At 40.0% G+C, this 18,952-nt stretch overlaps 3 protein-coding genes across 7 annotated transcripts; all 3 read left to right on the top strand.

Moving 5' to 3' along the window:
- Window positions 1-78: 78 nt before the first annotated feature.
- srsf2b (serine and arginine rich splicing factor 2b) lies at window positions 79-5,467 on the top strand. 5 transcript variants are annotated; one of them, XR_010668948.1, is made up of 5 exons: window positions 79-750; window positions 1,490-1,832; window positions 2,169-2,422; window positions 3,452-3,520; window positions 5,248-5,467. XR_010668948.1 is itself a non-coding variant. In XM_020646938.3 (3 exons), the coding sequence occupies exons 1-2, from the start codon at window positions 350-352 to the stop codon at window positions 1,809-1,811; spliced, it is 711 nt and encodes a 236-aa protein (XP_020502594.2). In that variant the 5' UTR covers window positions 80-349; the 3' UTR covers window positions 1,812-1,832; window positions 3,452-5,097. The 5 variants fall into 5 exon arrangements, 2 of the variants coding, with proteins under 2 accessions (XP_020502594.2, XP_020502593.2); XR_002278389.3 differs by lacking the exon at window positions 2,169-2,422; XR_010668947.1 differs by lacking the exon at window positions 5,248-5,467 and having other exon boundaries at window positions 3,452-5,097.
- Window positions 5,468-10,307: 4,840 nt separating this feature from the next.
- On the top strand, window positions 10,308-12,793 carry eif1 (eukaryotic translation initiation factor 1). The gene is made up of 4 exons (XM_020646935.3): window positions 10,308-10,486; window positions 11,202-11,365; window positions 11,495-11,596; window positions 11,688-12,793. Exons 1-4 carry the CDS (start codon window positions 10,456-10,458, stop codon window positions 11,730-11,732), a joined length of 342 nt encoding a protein of 113 aa, XP_020502591.1. The 5' UTR covers window positions 10,308-10,455; the 3' UTR covers window positions 11,733-12,793.
- A 645-nt stretch (window positions 12,794-13,438) lies between these two features.
- On the top strand, window positions 13,439-18,933 carry si:ch211-198p11.6 (uncharacterized). Its single transcript, XM_065965083.1, has 5 exons — window positions 13,439-13,650; window positions 15,142-15,206; window positions 15,305-15,415; window positions 17,038-17,175; window positions 17,429-18,933. Exons 2-5 carry the CDS (start codon window positions 15,180-15,182, stop codon window positions 17,534-17,536), a joined length of 384 nt encoding a protein of 127 aa, XP_065821155.1. The 5' UTR covers window positions 13,439-13,650; window positions 15,142-15,179; the 3' UTR covers window positions 17,537-18,933.
- The last annotated feature ends 19 nt before the right edge of the window (window positions 18,934-18,952 follow it).

The following is an 18,952-nucleotide window of genomic DNA, read 5'->3' as shown; positions in this document are numbered from 1 at the left end:
ATAAAAAAAAAAAAAAACACTTCCACTAGGGGGCGCCGTTGCGGGTAGTATATTAAAGAGAAGCGCCACATTTCCAACAGGAGAAGAAGAAGCTTCCCTTGACTGGTTTGGCTGGTTTCGGGGAAGTTGGAAACGACGTGGACGGAGTTGCGAATGAAGAAGTCGTTTAATCTTATGATCGTGCATCCTGAAGAAAACCCACCAGAGAAGTAAAAATCTTAACTAAGTCGCGCAGTTGAAGTGTGCTTCTTTTTTTAAATTTATTTTTTTACACACATAACGGCTGGATTGTTGCGGAGAATTTCAAAGTGTTTGGAGGAAGGCTCTCGGGCCTAACGAGCTAATCACAATGAGTTACGGTAGGCCTCCGCCAGACGTTGACGGCATGACTTCCCTCAAAGTGGACAACCTCACGTACCGAACATCGCCGGAAACCCTCAGAAGCGTGTTTGAGGATTACGGCCGGGTGGGCGACGTGTACATCCCCCGCGACCGGTACACGAAAGAGAGTCGCGGTTTCGCGTTCGTGCGGTTCCACGACAAACGCGACGCGGAGGATGCAATGGACGCCATGGACGGCGCGCTCCTGGACGGGAGGGAACTGCGTGTTCAGATGGCCCGATATGGAAGACCCCCTGATTCCCACTCCGGTAGTGGCGGCGGTGGAGGAGGTGGCGGCGGCGGTGGTGGAGGAGGAAGGCGAGGTGGGCCGCCCAGGAGACAAGGTGGCTATGGACGCCGGAGCAGGAGGTGAGAATTAGCGCGAAACTGCGAGCCATGTAGCCCCATTTTGGATCCGTGTACGCAGTTAGTTCCTTGTATACTCGTAAGATCTGAAGAGTGGCCGCGGTGAATTGATAAAACGCGACTCCTCAAAATAATTCTTATTTTATTTTATTGTGTTTTTTTTTTATTTAATTTTTTTTGTTTTTCTTGCTGAAAACTTAACTCATGCATAAAGTTATTTTGCTAATGAATTTGCCGCGTAAAGCACTATTGCTTAAAAAAAAAAAAACATGAATAAAAACTTAATATAGATATAAACGCTGCTCTAACCCGGAACAATCCAATGAGCCATACACGTGTTTCAGATGTGGATTATTAGATTTTTATTTTTTAAATGTATGAGCATTACATATTAACGTATTGCTTGTATATTGTATACTATATCGTATTATTTAATTTTATTTCTTATTTGGTGTTAGTATTTGCAATTTTTCTGATATTGGGCATCTATAGGCTTGCTCCAAAAATATTTCGTTGTACTTGTAGAGTGACAATAAACTTATCTTATTTAAAATTGTGTATATATAAAATGTAATGCATATTTGAAGAAAATGCTTTTAACCTGGGGTGGATATTTATTTAGCCTTTTATGTAATCTTTGCAACCCTGATAAATCCCCTCTGTATCAACTGCAGTACACGGGCCTGTTTTCCTATTCTTAGTGCCTTTTTAAAATGACAACTCACCCACTGATTGTATCCAGCTCTTCCCGCAGCCCGAGACGCAGAAGGCGCAGCAGGTCCCGCAGCAGGAGCCGCTCTCGCTCCCGGAGCCGATCCCGCCACAGCCGATCCAGGTCCCGGTCCTACTCCCGATCCAAGTCCCACTCTCCCAAGACCAAGAAGCCCAAGGCAAAGTCCCATTCTCGTTCCAGATCTAGATCCAGATCCCCGTCCAAGTCCAAGTCCAAATCCAAATCCAAGTCCAGGTCCAGAAGCCGTACCCCAGCCTCCAAAAGAGGCTCCAGGTCAAGATCTAAAAGCCAGCCCAAGTCCGCGGCAGAGAATGGAGGAGAAACCCCGTAGATCTCGCCACGCCAGCAACAGGTGAGGTTCTGAGAAGATGCTCATGTAACACAACGGAGGAGATTTTAAGTTTTACATTTTAGTTCCAATTATCTTTTTCAAACTTGTATTAAAAAAAAAAAACAACTCCCTCTAATATCCAGTTCAGCAAGTACTCCCAACAACATTTGAAGGCTATTTTTCATCTGGATAAGTTGGTGCTCAAACATAAAGATTATGCCCTATGAACAATCCCACATTCACACATTACCTTTTTCTACCTGGTGTTCAAGCTCATATTTTAAAATACTACTTTTTTTTTTTTTTTAAAGCACAGTTCTTACAGTAAATCAAATCTGGAACTCTTTCCTTCCAAAGCTGCAGCATCCTGTTTGCTAAAGAGGAGTTTGAGCTGAGGCAGTGTGAGCAGTTAGGTGTGTGGTGAGCTGCCCCGGGGCTGCCTGCTCCTGCTGGTGAGGGTTTCTGTTGCAGAAGGGTGGAGACCTGTCAGGGTTGGGGTTTGGTGTTGAGGTACGTCTGCCTGTTCACCACTGGACATTAAACTGTCCGCCAGGTCAGATCCCCAGCCAGGTGCTGGAGGGGCTCCGAGGTTTGTCCGACTTTGCCACCATGTAAGTCCCATGCTGTTTGTTTAGTTGAACCTTTTTTTTAGCCACATTTATTCTCATTACACATTTTCATTTGGCCACTTCATAGAATGTGTTAAGGCAGAGTATAGTGGGATCAAACGGGAGGCTTTCTCTGTTAAGTTACACATTAAGGGGCATTCCTATATGTATGTTGTTTTTTTTTTAAACTAGTTTATTAGAATTGGACAATGTACAAAATAACCCAAGTCTCAGAAGAGAAAAGATGCAGTCTACTTTAGCTAACTAGCTAACTTCCATCTGTTGTCACAGGGCAGATGAAAGGTTTCCTAGCCACTAATTTCCCCTTAATCTGTAGTTGAAACAGTCAAAATTTAGCAGAATTTATTTAACACGGGATCCCAGCAACTGAGGGTTTACAATGTGAAATAAATTTGCCTAGTGTGGCTAATCAGCAGTGCTAGCACCAGCAGCCTTCGGTCTTCCTTCAGGTTAACGTGCACATTCTTGTGTTGTCTACAAACTGCTCTGGACAAGTGGTTATGTTCCAGTTTAACCCGACACATCCTACATCCAATCTAACCTCCATTTTCTAGATCTGAATACCGCCAAACCTCTATGTGCTACATCCGTCCACTGTGCTTGTTTACATCAGGGTGGTATAGCTTGATGGCTGTAGCCATTAAATAGTTAGAGCTGTGGTGGGTGGCTGCATTCTATCTTACAGACAACAGTGAACCAACCAGGATTGTAGGCCTGAATTATTAAAATATAATTAGTTCAACCAAGAAGTCGTTCTTGAGCAGACGAGCGAGGTTGACTCTTTAGTTGGCTAACCGCGCACATCCACATCAGTCACAGCTCTACAGTCCAAAAAAGTTTGAGTTTCACCGGCAGATGTCAAGTCTTTGCAACCTTATATTTCCTGTTGCACTCTACTGCCTTATCAATAAAGGCTTCATATGCCTCAAATACCTTCTTCTTTTTTTTTAATTAAAAGCTGCCGATCACTCTGCCTCAATTAAAAATTCTCACCCTTTTCTGTTTGGACAGTTTTCAGGCGAATACTTCGGATGTTCAAGACCGGAATCCAACGCAAGCATCAGTGTCCTGCTGTAAAAGGTTTTTATTTTGTCTTTCATGCTTTGGGTTTGTTTAATTTTCTTTTGCCACAAAAGGCTTTTTCTTTTTTCTTTTTTAATTCATCAATGTGCTGTGATGTTTATTTCTTTTCATGGATTGTTTGATTTTAAAGCGTCTGGTCCAATGTGGAGGGAAGTTTCAGTTCTGCAACGATAAAAACAGGATAATAAGGGGTGCAAGTCTCAGCTTTTCATTTGAAGTTCTTCTCACCTCATGGCCTGTATCAAGAAGCGAGCAATGTAGTCAAACCTTATGTGCTTCTTCTAAACATTGAGTCTGTAATGACTGTGGCCACTAACTGACTCAGTACAGAGGTGGACTCATTTGGCCAGTCAAATGTATGAATGTGATTTAACCTGTAATAACACCAAAAGTCTGCTTATTTTCACTGTGTGCTACCTGCTTTCACATTGACTATTTCTAATACAACCTTGAGAAGCTGATCGATAGCCCGTAACACACATGAACTCCTGACTTTCTGTCTTGGATAATTTCAGGCCCTTGTGTTTTTGGGAGCCTTTCACACATGATCCTCACAGCGGTAGATTTGTGTCGGAACGACCTCCCACAAAACACGTCAAATTTAGGTGTAGCAGAGCTTTTATTGTTTAAATCGCAACATGTATGTTTCCACAACAGTGAAAAAATTAAAAATAATTGGGCGCGCAGGAAAGCTCCCTTTTGAGTGAATGTCATCACCCCGCCTGCTCGTTTGGAGTGATTTCATAGTACCAGATCTAACGTTGACATTTAGCAAGGCGGCTGGCAGGTATAAAAGTCCTCGTGAAGTCATGGTGTCACTGCTTTTAGATCACATGCACCCTAACCTGGAAATGTTGGGAAATTTTCACCAGAGTAGTGCATGTGTGAAAGGAGCTAAAGAAATTCTTTAGCAACCCAGCGCTACATACGTTTTCCTGCTTTGGCTGAAAGAATTTGACTAATAAAAATCAAAACCATTTTACATGTTTCCCTGGCTAATTTCTACATTTGTTCTTTTGCATGTAACCCTACATTTAAATCTTTACTTTACTGTTGGCTTTGAAAACCATATTTTACTGTTAAGGTCTCAATGTAAGCAAACCCTAAAGACATTTCATCTTGTATTTCTTTCACATCAGCCATTGTGTTGTTGGTGAGTCATCTTTAATACCAAAAAGCCTTGGGATTAGCATAAAGTAAATTGGTCATGATGTTAATCTTGCTAAGTGATACAGGCCCAACACATGGGCGTGGTTTTCTTCATTTGTGTTTATTTCTTGTTCAAAATGACATTAAAAAAACCAAACATCCAAAGTGATATAATAATCCTAAAGTTGTTTAACTTGTGATTCTAAAGCAGTGCCGATCATCAAACTGAATTAATCCTCTTTAAAAATGTCACCTGCTCCATTTCCACTCATTGATTTTGGCTGTTCAGGATTTCCTTTGTTTGCCAAAACCTCCGATCATTTCCCCCTCCTGTGGTAAATGTCTTAAATGTAACTGCTGATGGTTTAAAAACACTGAAACAACTGCAATAAAGCATTTAAGAAATCCTGTGAGGACATCACACACTTTGAAACATCTTCTAAAGTCATTTAATTTGACAGGTTCACTCAACCCTGGACCTTTTTTTTTTTTCTTTTGTATTTTTCCCCTTTTTTAAAAAAAAGTTTTTTCTTTTTTGATCCTAATCTTGCTTGTATTGTTTCTTTGTGCACTAGGCGCAGTTGTGTAGCAGATGGGTTTTGCTGGTTAGCTGTTGAGGTTGCGTGTTGCTCTGCTGAGTGCTCGGGGGTTTCCGGTATTCTCCAGAAAGCTCCGGTGACTACCAGCCGTATGCTGGCTACACTCTCAACCCTCTGTACCATGAAATGTTTCCCCCCACGTGGTCATGGATGACAAATGTGACTTTCATTAAAGATTTTGGTGTTTTGTCTAAAATGGACTCCGTCCTTTGATTGAACCTTTTATACATTTGTGTTTTTTTTTTTGTTTGTTTAACAAGTTAAAGACAGTTTATGTAGTATTGCTGAATCCTAAAGTGACTGGATTAAAACTATCAGGTTGTTCAAAAGGGGGAAAACGGATAAAATTGTCAAATTGGAGCTGGTAATCTAATAGTCTTTATCTAGATCGAATCTCCAGTTCTCAAAACATTTTGAGGAGTACTAGGTAAACTTGGCTCTAGATTATCCTGAGCCCACTAGGGGGTGAATACAGACCAGTTTACGGGGCAAAGTGAGAATTTTGCATTGGTGTATTTTTCAGACTTATTAAACATTTTTCTGCATCAGTAACGAATCAGAGAAGGTATACATTAGGATTGCTAATTAGAACAAAAGAGGAACAGTCACATGTACCGTAATAAAACTGTTTTTATTTTAGGTTGACAAACTGCACTATGCTACTGGATGAGAAACATTACATTCAAAAGAAGCTCTTACATAATTCAGAGGATTCCCTTTTCATTTAGTGGTTTATGAAGAATAAAGAAAACAGGCCCTCAAATACAAAAATATATCATACAATTGTTTTTCTCATGTTTTTACACTGACACAAAGACATTTGATCTTCCTTTAGATGCAACTGTCTCAGCAAACATGTTTTTCTATCAAACAACTACGCATGATCAAATCTGTCTCTCAAACACAGAGGTTTAGAAATTACAAATTAAAGTTATTTGCCGTCTTAGAAAGGGGCGTTTTCCCTCTTATCACAGTCATGACATGGTAAAGTAGCCTTTCAGTGGTGGTCTTCATTTAAAATCTGGAGTCCGCCTAGCCTGAGACCGAGACAAGACAGTAAAAATGCTTTCCATTCCGAGAGGAGATCAAGCCCTTCAAAAAGATTGATTTCGAGTACTACAACACTACATATGATTGTGTCAAAGCAAGGAAAAGACAGAACATGTATCCCTATAGTTAATTCAATGTACAGCCCAAATGGACCATTATTCATGAGCTTTAAAACCCTGCACATTTGACCCAGAATTCACCTGTTCACCAGCAGATCAATTTAAAATCCAAAGTTCTAAACAGAGAGCAGGCGCCCAGACACTTGATCTTGATCATGTGTGTGCAAAGTCATTTGCAGTTGATGTAAATGTGGAGCTAATTGGTTTGCATTAATAATTTCCCCAAATCAGTTTACAGACAGTATAACGTACTACACCTGCAAATAAACCCACCCCACCTCCAATTGTTCCCAACAGTAATATAGTTTCCTGTTTTCGCAGTAGTTTTCTAAGTAAATATGTTGCAGCTCCTGTGAAGGCTCCATAAAAAGCACCTTCAATGCAGACCTTCACAAATGCATTTCCTCCTCCAGTTTCTTTTCTGGCTTCTCTTCCACTTTTTTCTTTCTGGTGGACTCCCTCTTCTTCTTGAGACATTCTGTTGTTGCTTCCTCCATTTCGCTCCACAATGCTGTTGATCTTCCGCAGCAGCTCGGTAACCTGAGGTTCTTCTAAATCTCCATTGTCGAAAACGTGATAGCCTCCACGACACTCCCTGATGAAGTCACGCAGGGCTCGATTTTCTCCGATTAACTCCTCAATGGAATGTCCGTCCTTCTTCAGATCATCTCCTCGCGTGAACAAGGCCATGGTGTAATGTACCGCCTCTCTGCCAAAGGTCCTCTGGATCATTTCTAAGAGCTTCTCCTCGGGCTTTGTGAACCTTCCGAGCTGGAGCACAACCAGGAACACAACAGGACCAGGAGGATCCGGCAGCAACTGCTTGAGCTCCTTCAACACCTGCTCTGGGATTTCTTCATTGAATGAATCAGATGTGGTGCTTCCAAACAGACAAGGAGTATCAATTACTGCCAGAATCTCTCTGCCAAACTCTCCTTTTTCTATCTTGAACTCCTTTGTCACTGAGGAAGCAGTGATTTGAGATTTAAAAGCCTTTTTCCCCAGGATGGTGTTTCCTGTTGCACTCTTTCCGGCTTTAGTCGCCCCAATCAGCAAAATCTTGAGCTCTGAAACAAAAGTTTTACATACTTATCAGCGCTGCCAATCCATTCAAACATTAAATTGTGATTTATCACATTAGAGGCTGTGATTAAACAGTCTAATCTGATGTATGCATATAGAGCAGTACCCCTCCTGGAGTGCAGATTTAAGCCATTTTGTTGCTTTTTTTTTTTTTGGACAAAAATGTGAGATGTGATGAATAATCTTTTGCATTCTGAGAAAACTCAGGACAGCAGCCACTCTGACTTTTTACATCTAATTTGTGGAAAGGTATAATGTCTGTTTCATCAATTATTATTTATTGATTTGGTCTCAAATTGCCAACCTATCTATCTTTTTGCCCGGTCCTAAATTTCCTAATCAGACTCACAGTAACAGAAGCCTGTGGGATAAAACTTTAAACTGCTTTTGGGTTTGACATATTCAACTTTGTGCAGCACTGCCTGTCAGCACCTGAGTGTCCGATCGGACTTAGAGCTGTAGGTGTTTCCTCCTTGCTTGTGTTGTACTGACTGTCTGATGTACATCGGCTAAATGAAATGTAGGATGCTGTGTGTTAACTTCATTCACTCTGACCCAGTAACATATACACATCGGAACTAATCTCACATGTTGATCCCTTTATAATGATACCTTGATTATTCAAATAGACCTTGTAGTAGCAGAAATATACTCTATTAATTATGGGCATGTCGTTTTTACACGCAGTAGGAAAAAGTGATTTTGGTCTCTTGTTTGCTCCTCCAATGACTTGTGTTGTTGATTAGATTTTAACAGGTAGACAACAAGACACACATTTTGGCTATACTCTGCAGCAGCTGCGCCTAACACCGTCCTGTGTTAAAGACTGGCTAGGTCAGATTCCTCTTCAAGGAGGATCCACCAGGTCACATCCCTCTTTCATAATTCAAAATGAACATCAACATATACAACCTCATGAACACTGATGACTCATCACAATCTGTCATCATCGAGGTCTTGGGTTTGTGCTTCTGTTATTGAAAAAAAAACATCTCTGGACAAAAGTTTGGCTAAGCAAATACATAGAAAATGACCCGGAAGACGATCCATCTGCACAAATTAACTCAGCATGATGAACAGAAATAAATGGGGAAGACAATTGAATGTGTGCACAGCGACAACAATCGTATGAAACAGTCACACATGGAGATTCACTTCACGATGAGCTAGCTGACGATGCTTATCAAAGCATGAATCAAGAATGAACTGAATGTGAGATAAACTTACCGTCCTGAACAATTTGCTGCTGGGCCATGTTTGTCTTGTGGCTCGTCTGTGATGTCCTGCTTGTGTTTATGTTCAGCTGTTTGATTGTTTCACTTTGGTTTCATTATTAAACTGTTAAACTATAAGATCTCCCCTCCCTTAAATCCTGCATAACCTGTTATATGACAGAGTGAATAAAGGGCCTGTTCTCATTTATTCACAGTGTTTGTTTTTATTATCACTGTCCTGTTTTACACATTTATAAGTAGGTAATCTGATCCTGCACTTTTGTGAATAGTTCAATTAATACCATTCAATAAAAAAAAAATGGAAAAGAACTTCATTTCATTTACACTGCCATATTTGATATACAATGTGGTTATAATCACTTTTTTTTTAAATTGTTGACATATTAATGCCTGAGGGAAACTGCTTTAGACTTTGTTATTTAGAGACATGCACTAACAGGACCCGTGGACATGCGTTAGTGGAGAGATGTCAGAGTGGGGCTGCCACACAATGCTACGCAAGGAGTGCGCCAGAGCTGTTGGGATTTCGCTGCCTTGCTCAAGGGCACCTCGGCAGTGCTCGGGAAGTGCCCCCGACACCTCGCCAGCTACTATTTTTACACTTTCTACCTGAGCATACATATATGTTTTTCTCTTTTACTTCTTTTACAAATGATATTCACATTTCAGACTGTGTACTTATATTCTTAACTTGTTGAAAGCTACTTTTTTAATGTGTCATTTTCTTTGGTAATCTTCGGACTCCTCTCGTCTTTTGCCATGACCCACGAGCCGGGTTATGACCACAGACTGTTACCTGGGGTGACATTTCCATAAAGGTCTGCGCATCTTTATGTGGGAAAATCAGCAGGCACCTACATTGTTGCTGTCAATACGGTTTTATTTAATATTAAACTATTTTGTTGTATATGTTTTTACATACATGGGTAAAATATACTCCTAAATATTGCCTACTTATTTTATTTTTTGCCTCTGCAGTGTAGCATTGATTTTAACAAATTAATGGCTCAAAACCCACCTCCTTGACAATGACAATAAAGTATCTTATCTATTCCTTTATAATATATTTAAAGGATATTATAATATCCTTTAAAAATATAAAATAAATGCTGCGTACATTTTATATGGTATAGAAACCCATTTCTGCCAGTAAAAAAAATAAAAATTGTAAATAAAGTCATAATTTAAATGTTTTATCTCATTATTATGACTTTTTATCTCATTATGACTTTTTATCTCACAATTTCGACTTTTTATCTCATTATTATGACTTTTTATCTCATTATTATGACTTTTTATCTTATTATTATGACTTTTTATCTCATTATTATGACTTTTTATCTCACAATTTCGATGGGCTTCCATAATATGGGGATTTTCCTGACGACAAGACTTCAATATTATGCCACGATGACATCACCTTTCCAGTAAAGCGGAGAAATAATAGGGAGTGGCAGCCGACGACGTACTTGCTCTTACGTCAGCGACGTGCTGACGTTCGCTGCGGGGCGGGGCTTCAAACGCTTGTTTTTCAGTCTTACGAGCGTTTGACGAACTCCATTTTGTGAAGACTGTTGAAGCAGAGGGTCGTTCCTGTGACGAGGCGAAACCCATAAACGACACAAAAAAAGACTAAATTAGCCTTCGAACCGCTCGTTTATCAAGTTATCATCCGAAAGGAAAGTAAATCTTATCGTATGTCCGGTATCCAGAACCTTCATACTTTTGGTAAGTCCTGTTTTTTTAAAGAAGAAAAATCAAAGTAGACAGCTCGGTGGGGGAAGGGCGATTTATAACCAATGCTTCTGTTAAGCGACTGATTTACGTCGACGTTTAGTCTACTTTATAATCTCTACATTCAGATTAACATCTTGGCTTCTTAATTAAACAGATTGAAAGTTCACTTAGTGAGCCAAAGAGTTTGGACTCGTGATATTGCTCGACTCGGGAAGGCCTCCTGCTAACGCCGCACGGCCGCCATTAGGCCTGCATGTAGCTGCTAACCAGTTAGCCTATTCTTCACATCTGTCTCCATCATGATAGTCGTGTTTCTGATTGACCCACTGAATATTTTTTTTTACCACCTAGTTCATTTTAAACCTTACATTCACATTAGTAAAAAAAAAAAAAAACCCCAGATGTGCAGAGTCATGCAGTTTGCAGCGTTTCTCTTTGGAGCTGGTTAGCACTGCCCTAAGCTGTTGAGCAGTATATTTAGCTCATGTGTTTGCGCAGTTCTTAAATCTGAAATATGACTCCACCAGATGCATCTGCCAGATGGCCAACACGGGAAGCAACACTTGTTTTTAACTTATGAGCAATAGCGTTTTAAAACAGATTACTTGGATACTGTGTGTGGAATTAAAAATGTGTTTGCCTTTTTGATTCTTGTCTTGTTTATTGATAATGTTGTTTTTCCCCCCATCCTCCTCCTCCTCTCCAGACCCCTTTGCTGATGCAAGTAAGGGTGATGACCGCCTCCCAGCCGGGACAGACGATTACATCCACATAAGAATCCAACAGCGGAACGGCAGGAAGACCCTCACCACTGTCCAGGGCATTGCACCTGACTATGACAAGAAGAAGCTAGTCAAGGCCTTCAAGAAGGTACGAGTCTGGACTGGGGTTTTTACGTTGTGCCCAAGACCGATAATACATCACAGATTTACGACGGTGTTGTGCATGTTCGAATTTGATTCACTGACTCTCTGTTCTGCTTCTTTTTAATCCCTATAGAAGTTTGCGTGCAATGGTACAGTGATTGAGCATCCAGAGTATGGTGAAGTGATCCAGCTTCAGGGTGACCAGCGTAAGAATATCTGCTGTTTCATCATGGAGGTAGGTGTTTATGGCCACTCTTTTTGGTTTCTTCATTTCCGTTGATACCAGGGTTGTCTTCATTGACTGATCTCTTCGTTCTTGTTTGCAGGTTGGCCTGGCCAAGGAGGAGCAGCTCAAAGTCCACGGTTTCTAGAGGCCAGCAGCCCCCCTCCCACGCCTCTCCTGGAAGGCCATTAAACACCCCCCCCTCCTCCTCTTCCTTCTCTCCTCCTCCTCCTCTCCTATGTGCTGCTGTTGCTCTTCCTGTCCCCCCTTGCAGCCCCACCAGCTCCTATTAGCTAACACGTGAATTACCTCTGACAAACATGGGACTCTTTGACACCAACACCTCCCTACAACACCAGGGGGCAGGCTCGCTCTCACATAGACACGCCACTGCAGCTCCACACAACATCAGGGATGAGTGGTGATGACCCTCCAACACACACTTCCTCCTTCCCTTTCCCCCTCAGTTAATTTCCTTTTTTTAATTTTTCTTTTAGGTTCTTGTGCCACAGTACGGAGGCACCGTTTTGTGTAACTTTTTTGTTTTGTACTTAAAGGTGTTTAAATAAAATGGATGTCCATATGTTGGAGTGGAGTGGTGTCATGTGGAATTGGGTGAGAGTTGGGTGTGAACAGAGAGGTCATATACTTAAAACCAGTATGTGGCTTAAGTGGGTGAACTAAAAGGTAGAAATTCTTCAGATGGGAAGAGACGTATTCTTTTTTCTTTTTTTTTTTTTAATGAAGTTTGCCAACTTCCCTATTTTAAGCCGCTTTAATACCCCACTTTGCATTGTTTTCATGCCCAGCTTCCTGCTTTCAGGTTAGAGAGCAGCGTTTGTAAAGTTCAATCTCCACCATCCTGTCCAGCAAACTGTGCTTTTGCTCTTATTTATGGCACATTTTATAAATCGTTTTATTTGCTGCCAATTCAAGTATTAACATAGAATGGGGGTTCAGAGACGGTCTCACTTTGGTCAAACTGAGGCCTGTTATGCAGCCTGTGCTTATGGACACTTGAATTTTTAATTTACAGTACTGTAATGCAATAATTTATAAATGTCAGTTAAGATGGAGTTATGCTAAAGTAATACAATAACGATCAAAGCCATGGCCAGGCCACACTGTGCTCCTGTGACTGACGGTGATGGAGAGCAAGCCTGTTTTGAAAATTCCATATTTGGTTCAATAAAATTCTGTAGTTGATAAGCATTGCCTGGTTTTTGTACATGAGTGGATGATGTTCATTGGCTTACCAAGTATTTTCGGTCTTGGTATCTACAACACTATCGATGTCGTATGAAACACATAAAACTGCTGTTACGTATAATACTCATGGGCAGGATGAAAACATCTTTAAACCTTTAATTACACATTAATTGCCTGCAAGTTTTTGATGCTGAAATGAATCTAAAAAAGATCAAGTTCTTCAAGCTTTCAAACAAGAATTGAGAAATGTTATCTTAATGTCAAATTCCTGCCAGATGTTTAAACTCACTTGCACATAATTACGTTAAGATATATATGTATTGACATCCGTACATAGACACTTATTTGAGGGCTGTTTTTAACACGCCAAAGGTATTCATAGTAATCTACATTTTAGGAGAAAACATTGGGAAATTCTATAAATTGTTTAAATTAAATATGCTCAAAATATTATTTAAACCCACTTTAACTTGAAACTTTCACGGGTAACCAAACTCCCTTCATGATGAGCGTTTGACAACGTTATACTTTGCTTGAGTTGCTTATTTGTCAAATAAAGTTAAACGCGCTTACACGAGTTTGATGAATTTCTATTGTCATGATTATTTTCTCTTCGCCGTTCCGTGAATGTATTTTGTCCCTTCTGGGCTTCCCGTCAGCGCTTCAGACACCATGGCAACGGAGCAGCTACCGCCGTAGCTCAGCGTTTGTTTACAGCGTCTGGTAGCATCTGCTCGTTTTCCACTTAAAACGATAATAATGAAAGATATAACTTAGGCCTGCCTACAAAGAGATTTTCGACTGTTTTATTTATTATCACACAATAGTTTAGTGATAGCGCGGGACCTTTCATCACGGTAAGATGTTAGCAGTGTTAGCTGCTACTAAAATCAAACCAATCAACGAACGTGAAATTTTCACTTGTAATTTGTTATTTTTTTTTACTCCTCAAAATTCTGACATGCAGAGTTAATGTTCCTTTTTTTTTTAATGATATCAGAGTGAGTTGGAGTTCCTTAAGTAGAGTCAATACTCTTCAGACTTTTGTGCCCTCACCCTCCCAGCGCTTTGAGTTAGCTACTATTTAAATATGCTGCGCACGCACTTTTGAACATTACGAGTAATTTTCATTGAGAAAAAACTAATTCTTGCTCATTTACGTGTTTATAGCACTTGTAAATATATAACTCATTGGTTTAGATCAGGGGTGGGCCACATGCGGCCCCCCATCAACCCTCAACGTGGCCCTCAGCTCAATTTTTACACATCAATTAATTGGGAACATCCAATCTGCCATGAAATCATGAAAACCAGAAATATGTCCATAATAATATTTGATCACTGGTGTATGTTGAGATAAATCTGAGACATAATTCACTGTAATCGTTTTTGTATTCTACAATTTGGCCCCTCTGGCAGTGAGAATTAAATGAATGTGGCCCCTTGCTGTGACCAAAGTTGCCCCATCCCTGGTTTAGATCCAACCATAACGGGGCCGCAGTGGCTCAATTGGTAGAGTCGTTGCTTCTCAACCGGAAGGTCGAAGGTTTGATCCCCAGCTGGCCAAATGTCCGATGTCTCCTTGGGCAAGACGCTTAACCCCAAAATGCTCCCTCTGCTTTGGTGGTGGTGTATGAATGGGATTAGTTATTTTAGCATCTTATCCCATCTCTCCCCCTATCCCCTTCCAAACCCGGTGCAGTCTAGGCCTGTGAAGGCTGTTTCGTCATGAGCCGGGGATCCGGCCGAAGATTTCTTCCTTTTAATAAGGCAGTTTTTTCTTACCACTGTAACTTTTGCTGCTTTGCTTAAAAGTGCTCATGATGGATTGGCCGGATCTTTGTAACATAGCAATAAGTAAGGTCTTTTACCTGCTTTTTGTAACATAACAATGAGTATGGTGTTTTTACCTGCTCTTTTGTAATGTTAACAGACAAAGAGTAAGGTATTTCACCTGCTTTTTGTAAAGTGTCTCGAGATAACACTTGTTATGAGTTGACGCTATACAAATAAAAATTGATTGATTGATTGATTGATTGAGTTACTTCTGATGGATGATACTACATAGCGATCATCACTACCATCAGTGTGTGAAAGGGTGGGTGTGACATGTGGCGTAAAAGCGCTTTGAGTAGTTGGAAGACTAGAAAAGCGCTATATAAGCTCAAGTCCATTTACCATTTACCATAACTCATGCACCTGTCTTTAACGCTTAAATACAGGTTTGCATTTAAACTCGTGACATATTCATTTAACACACACTTGCATTTTTGTTGTTGTTGTGTAGTAACACAGATGGTTTTGGTCAGCCTCACAATCAAGTTTTTACGCTTCATTTTTCCTGTCAGAATTTCTCAAGATGTGAGGCTTGATGTGACATGTTAAGATGTCCTCTCAGGAACAGACAATACAGGTAAGGAGGAATAATGAATAATTATTAATCTGCATTCAATTCATGAGATATCTCCTCAGCTCATCTTTATTTGGTCATATTTCACCCCTGTTCTTCAGGTGTTGCCTGTTTGGGGGCTTGCCATCCCTCTCCCGGCCGTGCTGATGATCACTGTGAGTCTTTATATGATCGTCCTGGGCGTTGGGCTCTGGATACGATACTGTCTTAAGGTTGGTGCAGCTTTACCCTTCTCTTAGGACTCTCTCCTCACTTCAGATTGTAAAACAACATGACACATTTTCTTTTCTATAACTTGAGAACCCGATTCAAAACTGCTGTGACGAACTTTTGGTTTGTTTGAATTTTGATCTGTTGAGTTGTTGAATATTTGTCACTCTGGAAAAGTATTCTGAGGTCATTCCAGATGTTGCTAATATGTGTCAGGGCCTTAGTGAAAAGAGCAGGTGACAGGATTCACCCGAGGGTGTTCTGGGTCACGGTGCGACATATTTTCAGTGCGTCACATACCGGTATGTGGAAAAAAAAGTTGTGTTTTTATATGGAAGGAAGTGTGTTGTGTTCCATATGACTCAGTACCATGTTGTTGTACAGTAGGTTAGTTTATTCACACTGCAACAGGCTGCTATTAAACAACAAAGAAGAAGACGCAGAAGTGTAAAGCTTGTTTTTATGCTGACAGTTTCAAAAGCATAATTATTACACTTAATACATGAAATATGAGCTTATATTTGTTGTGCGCGGTGAAGTTCTGTCATGAAGCCATCAAAACTTATGAAGACAATTGAATACTTTCAAAAGACTGTTGTGCTACTCTAGCTCTAGGTGATCCATCTGCTTCACATTCTGTGTTTGATTTGAGGAATCTCCGGCCTAAACATATCTGAATCTATAAGGAGAGATACCCCATATTCTTTTCTTAACCATTTTGACTTTCTCAAGTTAAAAAGAGACTGGCTGTGTCCGAATTACATAGTACCTACTCAGTCTGTCAGTACCAGTACCTACTATCCGTGCTGTATACTGTTTAGTACCTACTATTCAGGAGGCGCGCACAGTAGGCAGATATTTGTTCCTACTTCTTCTGATTCATTCAGTAAGGAAGTGACGTCATTTACGTTACGCAAACCGGCCGCATCCACCTGTTTTTTTGTTTTTTTTGTTTAGCTTTATTCAAGAGGAGTAATGTTCATATACAGTCAGGTAAAAAAAACAATATCACAATGCAAATCAAGTAAAAGGCAGATTAAATAACTAAATAACATACAGTACATAAAGAAAAGTACAAATGAAAGACAGTAATATACAGAATATAAAATAGAATAAATCAATAAAGACACTTTTAAATAGTTAAATCATTATTTAAATAGAGGAGGAAAGGTTTTATAATAATGCAGACATTTGTTATATTTTCTGTTGTTAATTTAAAGTAGTGATTTCAGTCGGGACTTTAACTCTAGATTAAAAATTGATTCAATTAATCCACGCTCGTTTGTTTTGATTTGGAGGCGGACCTGATGATTTACGTTTAATTTCGCACAGCATTGTGGGTGGTAAAATACAATTCATTTCCTGAAAGGACGCATCCGATCCATACTGCATGAAACCCGGAAGTTAATATCCATACTGAAATGTTCAGTATACTGAGGTGGACCCAAAAAATGCATACTGAATGACCACAAAAGTTCTGAAACTCCATACTGAAAAGTACGTACTGCATACTATTCAGAAAGGGCCCCAGTGTGAATGAGTTCATACTGGATGTGAACACGTACTTATTATATTGGACTACATTTCTGTTTGGAATGAGATCGTACTGTTCCCTCTCCCACAGGACCGTTGTTCTTGCAACTGTTGTGACTGCTGTCCAGACATCTCTTTATGTGAGCAGTGCTTTAAGCTGTCCGAGATGTGTAACTGCAACATGCCCGACATGAAAACATGCTGGGAAAAATGTCCCCCTTTTCCCTCTGTAAGTAACTCAAACACCAGATCACATCAGAGATTGACATTCATGCTGAAAATCTCCAAAAGCATGTCATTAGATCCATTTGAGTTGTGAAGATCAGTGAACTAGTTTTCACAGACATGATTTTTTTTTCCCAGCTGAAAGAAGAAAAACTGAACAAAATTCTTCACTTGAGCACTAGAACAGAGAGTTTAGCGTGTATCTTATTAAAGCAGCCAGCCTCATATCTGAGCTTGTCCTTTTGTTTCTCCTACAGTGTGACTGTTGGCACAATCCCTGCAGCTGTGAGCGCGATCTCTGCAGCTGTCGGCCTCCTGAGTGCGACTCCTGCCACTGTCTCTGCTTCGAGATCACGATCAAGTAGATGACGACGGTGGAGGTTCACTGATGGCATCATCAGCTGAGTGACTTTTCAAAATGTTTGCCTTTTATTACGAGCGTTCGGTGAGGAACGATGGAAAATGACCTTCAGCAGAGATCTTCTGCTGCATTTGAACCGGCATGTCTTTGCATTCTTATTGAGGGACCGACATGAACGCTCCTGTTAGACTGTCACATGTAAAGAAGACTCAAAATGAGTCTGTGGCTGCCGTTTGATGGAATAGCACTTTGCAGGCTGTGTCAAAACCACTACTAGCTGGGATATGTGTTCTTGTTTACTTTTTGTTTTTCGACACAAACTAGTATTCAGTAAATATTCAGTTGGAGTAGCTGATTGAAAATGTGAAACATGCCTACTGTGCTGAATGGTTCAATCTTTCCTGTGATAGGACGAGATTTCTGAAAAGTTAACTGAGTTTTGTTTGACAAAGGGAAAATGGATCTATTCAACCAAACACCTGATAAATCAAAGTCCATCTGTGAATATTATATTTCAGAACACAAGTAAACATGTGTTGATACCTCAATACCTTTAAAAAGAGCATGTAAGACAGTGTCCTTTTTCATTACTTCACTATCTCAAAGTGAGGAAATCTCAAAAGCAGTTTTCTCTGGCTCTGCAGTCAGGGTCGTTCAGGACTCTGGATGAGAGATAAAAGCATTATTTTCTTGATACTTGATGCAGTTTAAATGGAATGGCACGATCTCTGACTGTGGACAGAAATATTGCCTTACAGTATGATGCTAAGAACTCAGTTTTTCATCAGGAATTTACTCTGAATTCACATTTTTTTAATTGTCACAAAAAGCGAAAACTTAGAATGATAAATAGAAACACTACATATTTAAATATGACAGGCCTTTTCTATCTTTGTACTTTGCCAAAATACTGTACAGTTCAGCGCTGCATTAGCAGGATGTACACCTGTGTGATCAAACACCTGTTTTTTTTATCTCTTTGAGTGCCTTGTTTTACTTATTTTCCTCTAATAGTTTCATGTTTTAGAGAGTTTCAGTAGAAAAAAAAACAGCTGCTCATTGCAGCTTTTTACTCAAACCTATAGGAGGAGCTGTGGAGCCTTTGTTGAGACTCTTTTCAGCAGCTGCTTATTCCACATTTGGTGCTCTTGAGGGGATTCCTTGTGTATTGTTTACATTGTATTTTTTGTTATTAATGCTGTAGCTTTGTTTTTTTTTATACCTTCTTGTTATTAAATTATCTAATGTATCAGTCAAACAGCTTTTCTGTCTGTCATCTTACCTCGAAGTTCTCAGAGCCACAGAAACGCTTTAACATCGTCACACAGAATATTTCTTTGCCTGGTCAGGGCACAACAAGAGTTGTAGTTGAAGTGTTTCTAATTTAAGAAACATTATACTTTTCGATACATCCTGATAC

Source organism: Labrus bergylta, chromosome 16 (genome assembly GCF_963930695.1).
Source record: "Labrus bergylta chromosome 16, fLabBer1.1, whole genome shotgun sequence".
NCBI classification, from domain to species: Eukaryota; Metazoa; Chordata; class Actinopteri; order Labriformes; family Labridae; genus Labrus; species Labrus bergylta.
This window is presented reverse-complemented; position numbering and strand designations above follow the sequence as displayed.